This window comes from Carettochelys insculpta, chromosome 4 (assembly GCF_033958435.1).
Source record: "Carettochelys insculpta isolate YL-2023 chromosome 4, ASM3395843v1, whole genome shotgun sequence".
NCBI lineage: Eukaryota > Metazoa > Chordata > Testudines > Carettochelyidae > Carettochelys > Carettochelys insculpta.
Genome location: NC_134140.1, coordinates 33,874,381 through 33,889,810, shown reverse-complemented (window position 1 = coordinate 33,889,810; position 15,430 = coordinate 33,874,381). Strand labels below are relative to the sequence as shown.

General features: G+C 42.9%; 1 protein-coding gene across 2 annotated transcripts in view; it reads left to right on the top strand.

Annotated features, from left to right (window-relative positions):
• The window catches only part of PPARGC1A (PPARG coactivator 1 alpha), a 489,410-nt gene extending 476,158 nt beyond the window's left edge, over positions 1 to 13,252 (top strand). For both annotated transcript variants that reach the window (XM_074992556.1, XM_074992557.1), the window contains 3 exons: positions 1,925 to 2,046; positions 2,416 to 2,567; positions 9,582 to 13,252. In XM_074992556.1, coding sequence (XP_074848657.1) covers positions 1,925 to 2,046; positions 2,416 to 2,567; positions 9,582 to 9,685 — 378 coding nt within the window. In that variant the 3' untranslated portion in view covers positions 9,686 to 13,252. The remainder of the gene's footprint in view (positions 1 to 1,924; positions 2,047 to 2,415; positions 2,568 to 9,581) is intronic.
• The last annotated feature ends 2,178 nt before the right edge of the window (positions 13,253 to 15,430 follow it).

The window sequence follows — 15,430 nt, the reverse complement described above, 5'->3', positions numbered from 1 at the left end:
TAAAAAACACTGCATGCTCGTCTTTATCCAGTCTCACGGAAGCATGTGCAATGGTTATTTCCATGGCACTGTTATGTACCAATCTCACCATCAGTGTGTGATACATTATGGGTGGGTTGGTTGGTTGTTTTGTTTTTCAGCTGAAATGCAGTATCTCAGCTGAAGTGCATTAGTCAGTTTGCTATGTTATGTTATGCTCCATCTGGCCAATTGCTTAGGTTCAATAGCTACTGACAATGGAATTGTTTCTTACTCAGGGTTTCAGTGTGGTTATACCTTCAATTTGATGAGGCATTCTCACAAATAATTACAGGGGTTTGTGCTTCGAACCATACTGAAAGCAGGCAAAGCAGAGTGGAAGGAAGCTGGGGTGCTGACTTCTGCTGCATGCTCCTCAAATCTCTCAAAATTAACTGAAGACCCTCTACTCTCTTCTCACCCATCTGCATAGCCATGGACCTGGGTGGGACATCCTGGAGTTACAGGTTGAGGATGGAACCAAAAAGCAGCTATTCAAAGAGTGATCCCCTCATAATCCCTTGGCTATCTACTGGCAAGTTAATGTTTCTCTTAGGTGTATTAATTTCTTTGTCCTGCATTACTGTCACATACTCTACTAGTGTAAATTGGTGGTGCTCCATGAGCCCACAGAACTGTGTCAATCTGTAGCAATAATGGACTCTGAGACAGAACAGTGGATGTGCACGTGTGTGAGAAGAGTCAACGGTAAAAAAAAACAAACCTGACAATGGTTAGGCCGCTGGTATAGCAATACTCTGGTCTATCTTTCTGGACTAATACTCTTTCATTGTTTCCTTCCACACCGCCATCTGTCTGTCTGTACGCCTATTGTACCTGTCATCTGTTATATAATGTCTTATACTTGGATTGCATGCTCTGTGGACCAGGCACTATCATGGCTGTGTTTGTATAGCATGTGGCACGGTACAGTCCTGGTCCAGGACTAGGGCTCCTAGACACTACAGGAGTTCTTCAAAGAACTGTTGTGCCTCAGAGAAGCTGTAAGGCTTGTGCATCTTTGACCTATGGACCTTGGGAACTGTGGACCTGGGCCATTGCTTTCCACCTGTCATTGTCTGCAACTCGCTAATTCCCTCTGTCCTGAGTGAAGCATTAGTCACAAAAGCCATCAGATGAAACTCCCTGAGTTTTCTAGGCTATTTCACTCTTTCATGGATTTTAGCTTGGGAACTATGATATGGACCTAAATCTAGAGTTTGGATTCTTTGAAAGTACTTTTTTTCCAAGTACTAAAGGACAACATTCCAGTCAGTACTGGTGCCTGCAAAATTGTACAACTTAATACAAACATGTCAATAGTTTTGCTAATAAACCAAAAATGTACAAGAAATGTGTTGTTTTGTTTCCTCAAATAAGCCACTCAATTATAAAGATTCTCTCTTTTACTGAGAACACATTTTCCTTCATTTTGAGGTTATAAGTCACTAAGAAATAGATTGTGATGATGCTGATTTCCCTTTAGTTAGATTTGCTTCTTAAGTGTCTAGAATGTATTTTTGTTATTACTAAGATTATTTGTTACTTGTATGACACTTTCCCCCGACTGAGATTGTACAAACACATCGTGTGAGGCAGCCCCTGCCCGAAAGAGTTTACAGTTTAAATGAACAAGCACAGAGAATGGAGTGGAGCAGAGGCATAGAGAAGTGTCTGTCACCTGAACCACACTACCTGTTAAGTGTATTTGTATAATTTAAATATCTACTGTGTCCTTCAGAAAACAATATTATTGTTAGCAGGGTGATGGCTCTGGTAGGTCTTTTCCACCTCTGACTACACTACTGTCATTATGCAGCCGCAAAGCACCTAACGTGTGAATATATATCATGTGTACTGCACCTATCATACAAAGTCTCTCTTCTCTCTTTCCCTTTCTAAATAGGAAGAACGTCGTGTGATTTTAGTGGGTAAAATCAGAGGTGACACCACCCGAACAGAACTAAGGGACCGGTTTGAAGTTTTTGGTGAAATTGAGGAGTGTACAGTAAATCTGCGGGATGATGGGTAAGAACTTGTAAGACTACTACTTGTTTAGAACCTGCCCCATGTTTAAAAAAATACCACAAACTTATGACAGCAAGATCACTGATATGGGCGTTACCAGTGTAAGTGCTCTGACAGATGACATGCTGAGTTCAAAACCTTATTTATTTTCTTTCAGCTGTATTTATTAATGTTGCTAGTTGAGATTTCCTGTCCCCTAAATAAGTATTTAGCTGCATGACAGGACAATCCTGCTGATAAATGGATGCAGTAGCTTTGGCATGTGCATAACAGTAGCCCTAGTAAGTTCCACCTTTCAGGAAAAGGTTATGTTGCTGTGCATTAATGCTTTTTAAACTTTTCTTTGGCAATTGTATTTTTCAATTACAGAGACAGCTATGGTTTCATCACCTACCGCTACACTTGTGATGCGTTTGCTGCTCTTGAAAATGGATACACTTTACGCAGGTCAAATGAACCCGACTTTGAGTTGTACTTTTGTGGACGCAAGCAATTTTGCAAGTCTAACTATGCAGACCTAGGTAAGTATTTGCTGTACGTGAAATGTGAGTACCTGATGTAGAGATCAAAATGAAATGCATAATCCAGGGTTTGGCTTTTTGTTCATAGCTTTTTATATTTTAGCATTGTTGTTGGTTTTTTGAAGCTAATGGATTCTGCTTATTTAGCAAAAAACAAGTTTAAAAGCCACAACTTTGCTTAACAGCTGAGAGGCAAGCTTTCACAGAGTTTCTATAGCATTCATTTGCAAGTTACTTAGCCTGGTTTGGAAATCAATAGCCTCTACAGGTTGAACTATTGCTATGGCAAAATGACTGTTCTCTGGACATTTTTTGCGTGCTTTATTACTCTTTGTAATGTAACAACTTCCTGATGCTGATACATGATATATTTATATGATCCATGCATAGATACAAAAGTAGAGTCCCCTCCAGAATAAACTTCAGCATGATTCTTGCCCTTTTAGACATTTAGTTGGTAGCTATATAGCACCAACTGGAGACAAGGATTACAGACTCAGGGCATGTCAACAATGTGATAAAACAGCTATCTAGGGCTTGTGGGGGCTATAAAATTGAAGTGTAGCTATTTGGGCTTGTGCTGGAGCTGGAGTTTTGGTACCTTGTAAGTTGTGAGGGTTCCAGACTACAGCCCGTGCCCAAATGCCAACAATACAATAGTATAGCACCCCCCAGCTTACGCCCCATAAGACCAAGTCAGCTGACCCAGGGTGTTGTATTGCAGTATAGCCAAGCCCATATATTTTAAAGCAATAAGGACCATTATGGTTGTCCACACTGGCCCCTTGCATTACATAGGTTATAGATTTCACCCTATGCTTTCTTCCTTGAGCCCCAGTTTGTTATGAACCTGGAGTATCTCTCTTACAAAGGCATCCAATCTTGGTTTTAAGGTCTCCAAGGTCTCCAGTTGATGGAAAATTTACCCTCGTCCTTGGTGTTCACTGTTCCAGTGATTGTCTTCTAATTGCAAGCACTTACTGCTAAATTGCCACAGCCCTTGCTGATATTGGCCCATGCTGGGTATAAGACCTGATCTTATTCCACTGTTTGGACTGTGACTCAGGCTTTGGTCAGGAAAGCATTAATTGCTCATCCAGTGCTGCTTCTTGCATATGAGACTGTTTGAAGGATGTGGACAGGTGTTAGAATTTTAACAGCATGTGTGCAGGTGTCTTTGTGTACACATGCAGAGGCCATACAGATCCCCCAGAAAACTGGCTCTTAAATATGCTATCATATATATACATACACACCATACTTAAAACTTTCCTGTTTTAGTGACCTTTTAAGAGGCAGATTATTCACTAAACATGAAACCTTAGCTAGTAAGTGTCTAAATAGAATTCAAGTACAGAAGATGTTCTTTTCTGACTAAAATCCCAAGGGACATGTTATTACAGTACGTTCATTAATTGGTTATTGTGTTTTTATGAATTAAGAACCACAATCATTAAAATTTCTGCATAACCCTGTAACACAGGGCTAATGAAATCTTGTATGTGCTGCCCTTGGCTTTGAGTGAAGCAAGAAGTGAATACAAATTTTTTTCTAACCAATTGATGTCTTCTCAGAGTAAATGATAAAAGTGATATGCATTGTTCACAATGAATATGCTATAATTCACTTCAGTTGCTAAATAGATAGTGTAAAGCTGGGAAAAGACAGCTGACTGCTGAAGAGATATAGGAGTGATGATGAAAATATAAAAGGTGGCAAGTCATTTGTTCAAATGTTGGCTGATAAAAGCAGCAAAGACAGATTGAAGTCTTGACTTTGTTTGGCATATCTGCTACAGTGATGAAGCCGGAGTGTACCTAGTATCTCGCTACATCGGGGGTTTAAAAAAAGCTTCCTGACAGGGACCCTCTTGAATATTATTCATCATTGACGGTGGACCCTTAAAGATCTTGCTATAATGAGTGGAAGCCTCAATGTATTTCTGAGCTGAACACTGTTGCTTTTTACCACTGCAGCTTGTGCCTCTCTCCACTTCAGATTTCAGGGACTGTGTATCAAACATAGGCAGGGGAGGCGACAGCCTTGCCAGGCCACTGGGCAGGTTGCGGGGTGTGTGACTGCACTTCTGGAAGGGCTGGGACTGGGGGCAGCCACCCCTCAACCACAACTGGACCATGGCACGTCCTCCTACCCCAGCCATCAGTGCTGCCTACAGCATTCAGCGTGGCTCTCTGGCAGCTATTTAAAGGGCTCAGGGAGTCCCCATTATCCCCTTTGCTCACCCTCACCCTGGTTGGCAGGCCTGGAGATAAGGAAATAAGTGAACTTTTAACTTCCTGAGTTTGTACAAAGGCAAAAGCAATTAGTCAGCAATGACAAGAACATCTGATCTAAAGAACTACAACAACAACAAAAACAAAACGCTGGGAGCTACCTTTGAAGTGGTCAGGACTGTAGCATTTCCATGATGAGGCCTTATCTCATAGTGTCTCAAATATGGGACAGGGAGATATGGGGGGAGGGGCAGCTCCTTCAAGCCCCGGGGAGCCAGGAAGGAGACGGCAGCTGCCTGCCCTCCCCGAGCCCTGGGCTACGGCAGCCCCCAGCACTTCTGGGAGCCCCGAGAAAGCAGCAGGGAAGGGGCAGCCATGGCACTTCCCCTGCCTTCCCTGAGCCCTGAGAAAGCAGCAGGGATGGGACAGCTGCCCATATGCCCTCCGCTTCCTTGAGTCCCAGGGAAGGGGAAAGTAGGCTAACCTGCAGGCTCCCTGCTCTCTGCCTGTGCAGCTGCTAGCACGGGACAATTAATCCCTTTTCTAAAACAAGTAGGAATGCCTTTTTGGTGTCCCAGGTATGGGACCGTCCTGCCAAAAAAATGGGACGAGTGGTCACCCTATCTCAAAGTCAAAAGGGCTTTATAATGTACATTGTGCATTCAATGCAAAAATATCTCACGATTCAACCTAAGGTGCTAAGAATGACTGTCATACCTGCAACCTCTTCAGCGTACTAAGGTCTCATTTCTGCAAACATATAATCACATGCACAACTTTTCCACAAGAGGCTGAATTTACATGACTCACTAGAGTTACATTTGACTGACTGCACAATCTTGGGCTCAGTGGGTAGGTTACCTCCAAAACACACACATTATTTGCATAATTATTGTAATCTGGACTGTCGACCAGCTGTGTCCCCTTAATTCTCTAGCCTTGGGTGCCTTTAACACTGTCAGAACATCCACTTCTGACCTGCTCAGAAGCCTTCAACATTTATATACATGCTCAGCTAACTACACTAGCACTCTGAGCTGTCACTTGTGAATTACATACAGGATGATGTCTGAAAAATCTTAGTCCCAGCCTTGTTCTCTTAGAAGTGTGCATCTTGTACTGTTCAGTTCCTTTCTATTATGAAGTCAGTCATTAAGTCAAAGGAAAATGATAATGCACCAGCCTGGTTATTCCAAATGAGTTTCTGACACACTTTAATCCAAACATACTGTTTAAGATAAAACAATAAGGTAACTTTAGTAACTACAGAAAAATAGATTTAAAATGATTACCAGTGATAATGAATAAAACTTCAGGATTGGTTACAAATGAAGATAAAAATGTAATTCATAAGATACTATTATGAATGAGTGGCATTTGATGAAGCAGGTCTTTGCCCACGAAAGCTTATGCTCCAAAATATCTGTTAGTCTATAAGGTGCCACAGGACTTCTTGTTATCATGAAATTAAAAGTTTTTGTTTACATCTTCCCATAGCTGCTTAAGCAGGTGGTAGCTTTTTAACACCTCACTGTTGCGTCAATTTGTCTCTGAAAAAACTGTGTTGGGCCTGCTGTTTTTTAAACCTGGAGCATGTTACAGCAAGGATACATAATGTTAACACCCATATTTTACCAGTACAACAATGTTGAGCAGAAAACAACATTTCAAGTGATACCTTACAAGGCATACTTTTGCCAAAATGCATCATAGTGTTGTAAAAGTGGTGAACACAGAGGCATAGGAATGTATCAGAAGGAGTGTGAATTGTATGTGCTCTTTTTTTTAAGATCTCTGGCTGTCAGCCTTAGGCGACTCATAGAATTATAGGACTGGAAGAAACCTCAAGAGATCAAGTCCACTCCCCTGCAGTCATGGCAGGACCAAGCACAATCTCCATCAGAGGTGGGCAATTAGCGGCCCTCAAGCTGGATGCAATTTGCCAGGGTTCACCCCGGTGGGCTGCTAGCACTTCATTTACCTGTGCATCCACAGTTACAACCATTTGCGGCTCCCTGTGGCTGCAGAGCACCATTCCTGGCCAATGAGAGCTGCAGGACTCGACCAGACACAGACCGGTTTCTGCAGCTCCCATTTCCAGGCTGTACCCGTGGATGGACAGGTAAATGAAGTGCCGTCGGCCTGCCAAAGCCTAATCCTGGCAAATTATGTCCGGCCCATGGTCTTCTTATTGCCCACCCCTGATATAGACCATCCCTGGCAGGGGTTTGTCTAAAGTGCCCTAAAAATCTCCAATAATGGAGATCCCACAACCTCCCTAGGCAATTTATGCCAGTCTTAACCACCCTGACAGGCAGTTTTTCCGAATATCCAACATAAACCTTCCTTTCTTCAATTTAAGACCACTGCTCCTTGTCTTATCCTCCGAGGCTAAGGACAACAATTTTTCTGACCTCCTCCTTTTAACTTTTATCATGTCTCCTTCACTCTTCTCTTTTCCCAGCTACACAAACCCAATTCTTTCAGTCTTCCCTGATAGGTCATGTTTTCTAGACTTTTATTCATTTTTGTTGCTCTTATCTGGACCTTTTCCAATTTGTCCACATGTTTCCTGAAATGTGGCACCGAGAACTGGACACACCACTTCAGCTAATGCCGAGGAGAGCATAAGACTTTCTTCTAATTTCTTATTTACAGTGATCCTGCTAAAGCAGCCTGGAATGAGGATTGCTTTTTTTGCAGATGAGCTGGGCACCCTAGGGAGTTGGAGATAAAAAGGTGGAGGGGGACTGCCAAGCTGGGGTTGACAACTGGAGCCCTGCTACCTGAACTTGGGCTTCCCTCTATCCCCACTTAGTTTGTCTCCTGGAGGCAGTGGGGCTGAGGTGTTCCTTCTACACTAAGTTTGCTGTGAAAAGTGATGACAAATCTCACTTTCACATTGCTTCCCTCACTTCTGTGATGCTACACCCTTCTAAATAAATTTTCAAATGGAATTGGAGATGTACAGCTCCTAGAGCTGGAAGGGGCAATGGGAGGTAACCTAGTCTACTCACCTGCCCTCTTTGCAGGGCTAAGCACCATCTCTGATAGCTATTTTCCCCAGTCCCTAAATGGCCTCCATGAGGATTGAGCTCCCAACCCTGGCTTTAGCATACTAATGCTCAAACCACTGACCTGTCCCTCCCCTGCTTTGCTGTGTGCTCTGGGAAGTCACAGGGGCAAACACTGCTTTCACAGTGCCACCCTTACTTCTCTGCTGCTGCTAGCACAAGGCTGTCTTCAGAGTAGGGTGCCTGGCCAGCAGTTGCTGCTGTCTGCTCTGCCTCAGCTCTGGGTATACATCCTTGGGGGCAGGACCAGTAAATGACTACTAACACAAAGAAGCTGTGTCTACACGTGCACGCTACTTCGAAGTAGCGGCACTAACTTTGAAATAGCGCCCGTCGCAGCTACATGCGTCGGGCGCTATTTCGAAGTTAACTTCGACGTTAGGCGGTGAGACGTCGAAGTCGCTAACCTCATGAGGGGATCGGAATAGCGCCCTACTTCGACGTTCAACGTCGAAGTAGGGACCGTGTAGACGATCCGCGTCCCACAACGTCGAAATTGCCGGGTCCTCCATGGCGGCCATCAGCTGGGGGGTTGAGAGATGCTCTCTCTCCAGCCCCTGCGGGGCTCTATGGTCACCGTGGGCAGCAGCCCTTAGCCCAGGGCTTCTGGCTGCTGCTGCGGCAGCTGGGGATCCATGCTGCATGCACAGGGTCTGCAACCAGTTGTCGGCTCTGTGGATCTTGTGTTGTTTAGTGCAACTGTGTCTGGGAGGGGCCCTTTAAGGGAGCGGCTTGCTGTTGAGTCCGCCCTGTGACCCTGTCTGCAGCTGTGCCTGGCACCCTTATTTCGATGTGTGCTACTTTGGCGTGTAGACGTACCCTCGCAGCGCCTATTTCGATGTGGTGCCGCGCAACGTCGAAGTTGAACGTCGAAGTTGAACGTCGACGTTGCCAGCCCTGGAGGACGTGTAGACGTTATTCATCGAAATAGCCTATTTCGATGTTGCTACATCGAAATAAGCTACTTCGATGTTGGCTTCACGTGTAGACGTAGCCAGAGTGGCCTGATCAAATCAATTTAACCACTTTATATATCATTTGTATTAGAATAGTATCTAGAAACCCGAAATGAGAGTCTCTAGCTGCCAAATGCTGGGACTGGATGGTGGGATGGATCACTCAATGACTTACCTGTTTGGTCCATTCCATTTGAAGCATCTGGCTTTGATCACTGTCAGGAGACAGGGTACAGGACTAGGTGGAACTTGGATCTCATTTGGTCTGGCCATTCTTATGTGCTATACAAAGCCATAATCCGTGCCCTGACGAGCTGACAGTCCAGACAAAATGAACAAAGGGTGGGAAAGAAAAACCTCCAGGAAAGGCGAAATGACTTGTCACCTTGCAGGACAGTTGCCACGTCAGAAAAAGATCCCAGAGCTCCTGGGTCCCAGTTTATCGTTTGATCTCTTGGATCTATCTCCGCTCTTTATCCATTATTTTAACCTGTCTTTCTTCAGGCTGTGATTCTACTAGACAGCTCCTTGGAGCTTCCCCACTGCCCAGTCTTGCTTATAGTCCCCTGTCGTATTAGGGATATGTGAATTTGTTCACTGATGCCTTGTTGTTTCTATAACGTGAGCGATTCAAACTGGTCTGAAGAACAAGCTGCAAGACTTAGGAGGTACTTTTGAACTTGGGGAGGGGGAGGGACTTGTCAGTGGAATTTGCAAGACTTAGCTCACGTCTGCCTTTTTTCATTTCAGACTCAAACTCTGATGATTTTGATCCTGCCTCCACTAAGAGCAAATATGACTCCATGGATTTTGATAGTTTACTTAAAGAGGCACAGCGAAGCCTGCGCAGGTAACATGCATCACAGCGGAGGATAATGGAGGGATGGCGAATACCTCATGGACATCATGTCCTTCAATAATGGACAATTTAGAAGTCATACTTAGGAATTTCTCCTACTTTACACACTCGGTACAAACACATGGTTTACATGAACACAGCTGCTCAAAGAGTGAAGAGGCAGAATGGATATCCAGGAAGCACATGTTAATCCATGGGTGTCAGCTTTACTTTCCTGGGGTGATTGGGGTTGGGGGGTTCTGATGTTCATAGAGAGTGGAAGTACAAACCTCTCGAAATGGCAGCAGTTCCACAGAGTTACACTTAAAATGCAGAACTTCAAAATGTGTATATATCACGCGTTAAAACAAAAACAGAAATCAAATTGAGACCTACGGCTGCTGGTGTCTGGGATTCAGACACTGTTTCTTTAAAAAAGGCGCTTCTTCCCACAACACAATGATAATATGACAATCCAGAAGAAACCACAGGTCCCAGAAGCTGACTGTCCTTTTATTTGGTTTTTCTGATGGAGGAGAAAATGAAAGGCTAAACCTTCCCTGCCATTTTGAAGTTTCATCTTTTAATTCTGACACCCATGTAAATGTCCAAACCATTGATCTTCTGCAATGAAATTGTCAAAGCCTTGTTAATGATCAAATGTGCAGCTTGTTCAGCAATTTTATTCTGATGAGCGGACATGGTGTTCTATTACAAACAAGAGTTGAGTATAGCTATCTGGGGGGAGTGATGCACAGATAGCTTATTTGCTACATTCTCTAATGTAGTTGAGTATTTACAGATGTGAAATGGGAGTATTTTTATTTTGTGTACATACTGTATGACAATGTTCTTTTTTGTTACAGCTATGCACTGTAAATGCAGCCTTCTTTTCAAAAACTGTTAAATTTTTCTTAATCAAGAATATTCAAATGTAACTATATGAGGTGAAACAATTACTGTACACTAACATATTTAGAAAGCTGATCTTATGCTTATATATATTTGATTGTAACAAAAAAGAGAAGAGTGCGTGCGTGCGTGCGTGTGTGTGTGTGTGTTGGGTGCAATGATATCCATGCTTTACACATATTCATCCCTTCTCTGGTAATCTTATCCAAGTGTTTTGTCAAGAACTATCCAAGCCCCAAAGAACTATCCTAACCCTTTCTGCAATGTTTTTCCACATTTTTTTCATTGTTTTTCTTTTGCAGTTTTATACACTGGATTTGTTAGGGGAATGAAATTTTCTCATCTACAATTTTCTAGGAGATATAATTTTATGCAAAATCTCTTCAATGGGTAATCATTAAGAACTATCTTTATTTTATTTATCAATAATAGTCTTGGAAGTAGAAGTCAAGAATCTTTTTAAAATGTGGTTTTGTTTTAATTTTTGTGATTTTAATTTGATAAAAAATGCTGAGGTACTAAACACGTTATGATTTTTACAGTGATTATGTGTATCTGAGCACACTGTTCTTGAAGCCAGTAGTATTTTCATTGGCAGAGTTTGGTGGTATTTATCTATATTTTTTACAGTTATGCATCCTGTATAAATACTAATCCTTCATTCCTTTGTTTACTGAAGAGGCATATTTATCAATTGCAATTAACGTATTTATTATAAATTATGAGATGACTAAAATAATAAAAAGGCCAGTGGAAATTTTCTACCTGGGATGCATGACTCTTGTCAGGTTGGAGTAAGTGCTTCATTTGAAATATTCAGCTTCTGCAGAAGCAGTGTTTTTTTTTTTTTTAACTATGCACTAGCATGTCCTTAGATGTGCCCATGACGTTAATAAAATGGCTTCTGCTAAATTAAATAGAGCCTTCAGGAAAAAAAAAAACTACCATTGTGAATATCAGAACTTCAGGATTTCATCTGAACTTGGAGCTTCTAGACTAAATCAGTAAAGTTTGGAGTCGGCTTGCAAGTTTATAGATTGGTATTCTATTACTGTTTGGCATTCATGAATTCTTTTAAAGATATGGCACACCTACCTATTTAATCTTCCTTCCAACCCTGACTCTTAGAAAACTGATTTCACCCCCAAGCTAATGCAGCTGATTTTGATAGCTGCATTCATTTTATCACCAGCATATTGTGTTCTGAGAGATTCCACTGTCTATCTTGTCGGATGCTTGCTTGATTTTTTGGCTTCTTATTTCTAAGTAGATAGATAGCAATAAAAAAAGAGAACTTTTTCACAGGTTCAGTGTTACAATGGTAACATCCTTTAATCTGTGTAATTCTTGTTGTTACTCTGTAGGTTAAAATGGAGGTATTTTAACTTTGATTGTGTGAATGCCAAACTAAAGTTTACAGTTTTCCTTTCTGGATTTTGAGTATCTTCTGTTGTAAAGAAAAGAATATTAAAAGCAATAAATTATTTTTAAGAAATCAATATTTAGTATATCATGTTATGTGTTCAAGGACCAGATGCATTACCTATTTTGCCTTTAAATTTCTGTGATTAAATTTTAAATACATTCTATTTTGCCCTGGATTGCTGAGATGAACAAATTGTGTGCTTTCTTCTTTTTTCACGCCCCCACGCCCCCCAAACAGACATTATGCCACAGATAAATTTTTTTTTTCAGTGGCCTGACAAATATTCTTCTCTTAAAAATGGCTTTCCTCTGTGGATTTACAAATTACATATGAAATCAGTGTAGAACTAGGAACTCTGAATAAAGGTGTTTGTATCTTTTGTAGACACTGTTGTTAGCCCATCAAAATGTAAAGTTAGGGATTTTTTAAGAGAACATTTTGAATTAGCACATGTACCTCATCATCACTAGAGGCAAACTGCAGTATAGATCTGTATGTCTTTTAGATTAAGATTGTACTGTTGCTTCCATGCTGTGGTAAGCACCACATCTGCAATACTGGTAGCGGAACTGGTACTTAAGAGATATGGTCTTTCCTAGAGATGTAACAAAGTAATTCCTACATAACACAAATTGATCTGAATCCAAACAGAAGGAGCCTAAAATTGGCGGGTGTGGGTGGGGAGGGGGAATCTCAATCTGTGTTAAACAACTCTGAACATCAGTAGGGTTGTCATTACTGATAACAGCTTGGAGAGGAAAGTTTGTGCTACTAAGGTATAATAGTTGGGTCAGCAGAAAAAGAAAGCCTTCTTTTCATCTCTTTAGATGTAAGCTTACAGTAGGTAATGATTATGTGTCCTTTTTGATGGCTGTAATGAGAACTTCAATCACTGTAGTATAAGATCTGATCTATAAATGATCTAGAATAGCCATGTAATATAATGTGATGATTCTAAATTTGTACCTATATGACAGACATTTTCAATAATGTGAACCACTGATCTGATGGAGCTACTGTAAAATTTGTACAGTAGATGAAACTGTAAAGCTGTCGGTTGGACTATGCTGAACAGGGAAAATGAGCTATTAGTTTAGCCCTAGCTGGGCTATTTTCCACCTGCCAATTCTACATGTACTGTTGTGGTTTAATTAACTGTATGAAAATTCCTGTGATTTTTTTTTTAATGTGCTGTACACATCAGCCTCACTGAGCAAATAAAGGGAAACTAGTGTTTCAAATCCATTTCTGTTTCTCTTATTTATCCACAAGTGGCCTATTTCCTAGCAGAACATGCACTGAGTTTTCTTTTTACTCTCTGTATGGGTGCATCTACACTTGCCAGCTACTTCAAAGTAGCCGGCACAACATTAAAATAGCACGCGTCGTGTCTACACGCGTCATGTGCTATTTTGATGTTGAAATCGACGTTAGGCGGTGAGATGTCGAAATCGCTATTCCGAAGATGGGAATAGTGCCCTACTTCGATGTTCAACATCGAAGTAGGGCATGTGTAGACGATCCATGTCCCGCTACTTTGAAATAGCGGTGTCCTCCATGGTGGCCATCAGCTGAGGGGTTGAGAGATGCTCTGTCGAGCCCCTGCGGGGCTCTGTGGTCACCGCATGCAGCAGCCCTTAGCCCAGGGCTTCTGGCTGTTGCTGCTGCAGCTGGGGGTCCATGCTGCGTGCACAGGGTCTGCAACTGGTTGTCGGCTCTGTGGATCTCGTGCTGTGCAGGGCAAGTGTGTCTGGGAGGGGCCCTTTAAGGGAGTGGCTTGGGGCTTTGCTGGCCCCTTATTTCCACGGGGAGTGCTTGTGTGTGTGGACGCTCCACATTTCCTTCTGGGGTGGCTCCTTTCGATGTTCCCTGTTACTACTTTGATGTGGAATGTCGACAGCACCAGCCCTGAAGGACATGTAGACAATACACGTCGAAGGAGCCTGTTTTGATGTCCTTACTTCGAAATAGGCTACTTCAATGTAGTGTGCTAGTGCAGATGTAGCCTTTATGTTTATAGCTGATTTCTGACAGTAGTACAACTTGCATCTGGGCAGTTGTTCTATGTTTTGAGCAAGGGGCCTATACAGTGAGCTTACAAAGCAATCTACTGGATGAAAAATTGCTCTCAGCTTTTTTCACTGAATGTAGCTAAGAGTCAATTTGAAAGACCAGCAGATGTCTCGTGGGAAAATGCTGGAAAACCTTCCATTTAGAAATCATTTAAAGAAGAATTACTGACTTGCTGCCTGTAAGTAGTTGTAATGGGGGTACACTCTTTCACTTGTAGGTAACCCATTTGAAGTTAACTCAATCTGGTAAAAAGGCAGGGCTTTTTTCTGGTGGAACGCACCTGAACAGAGTTCTGGCACCTCTTTTCTTGGCACCACCATTTTGGAAGCCAGATGGGTGGCTACGAGCCACATGTGACTCTTCAAGGAGCCATTTGTCGCCCCTGCTGCTGCAGCCGCTCACTCCTCCAGCTTTCTGCCTGCCACACTGAAAGAGTAGGACTTGATTTAATTGGTTTAATGGCCAGGAGGGGGGATCTAGCTGTTAAACCAATTAAATTGAGTCCTACTCTTTCAACATAGCAGGGTGCTGGGAGCTGCCCCTGCCGCGCTGTATGTGTCAGGAGTTGGTGGGCTGGGGGAGCTGTGCAGCCGCAGTGAAGAGGAGACGGTGGCCAGCACCACGCGGAGGTCCTGGGCAACTAAGTGAATCCTGGGTTGTGGGGGGGTGTTTTGGAGGTACGAGGGTTGAGCCTGGGGGTGGGGAGGGTGGTTTGGGGCTGTGAGGGAGTTAAGCATGGGGGGTAGTTTGGGGCTGCGGGGGGTTAAGCTTCGGGGGGGGCAGTTTGAGGCTGTGAGGGGGTTAAACTTGGATGTGGTTTGGGGCTGCAAGGGGGTTAAGCCTGAGGGTGTAGGGGGTGTTTTGGGACTGGGGGGGCTGAAGCTTGCGGGGCGGTTTGGGGCTGCAGAGAGTTCTGGCACCTTTTTTTCTAGGAAAAAAAAAGCACTGTAAAAAGGGCTAACATCAGAAATGCCAAATGATCTCCATCTATGGCCTAGCACATAATAAGCCTTTGTGTTCTGGAAACACCATCACAATTAGCATGCGTGGGCACCTTGGAGCTCAGGTCCCCTTTGCAAATGGAAGATGTACACCTGCTGAGCCACATGCTCAGGTCATACACAAGCAACAACAGCAAAATTCAGTACAACGTGAAGTGCACACCAAGGATGGTGACCTGGCAAATGACACTTTCGGCATGAATACCCAGAAAAAGGGTGCAGGTAGGAGGGGGTAACAAGTGAGTTTATCACTGAAGTTACATCAAGCTCACATGCATGGTCCATTAGTGAGTAGCCAGTCAGCAGGAAAACTACAAGGATGGTTAGTAATGAAGCACCAAGTGGAATG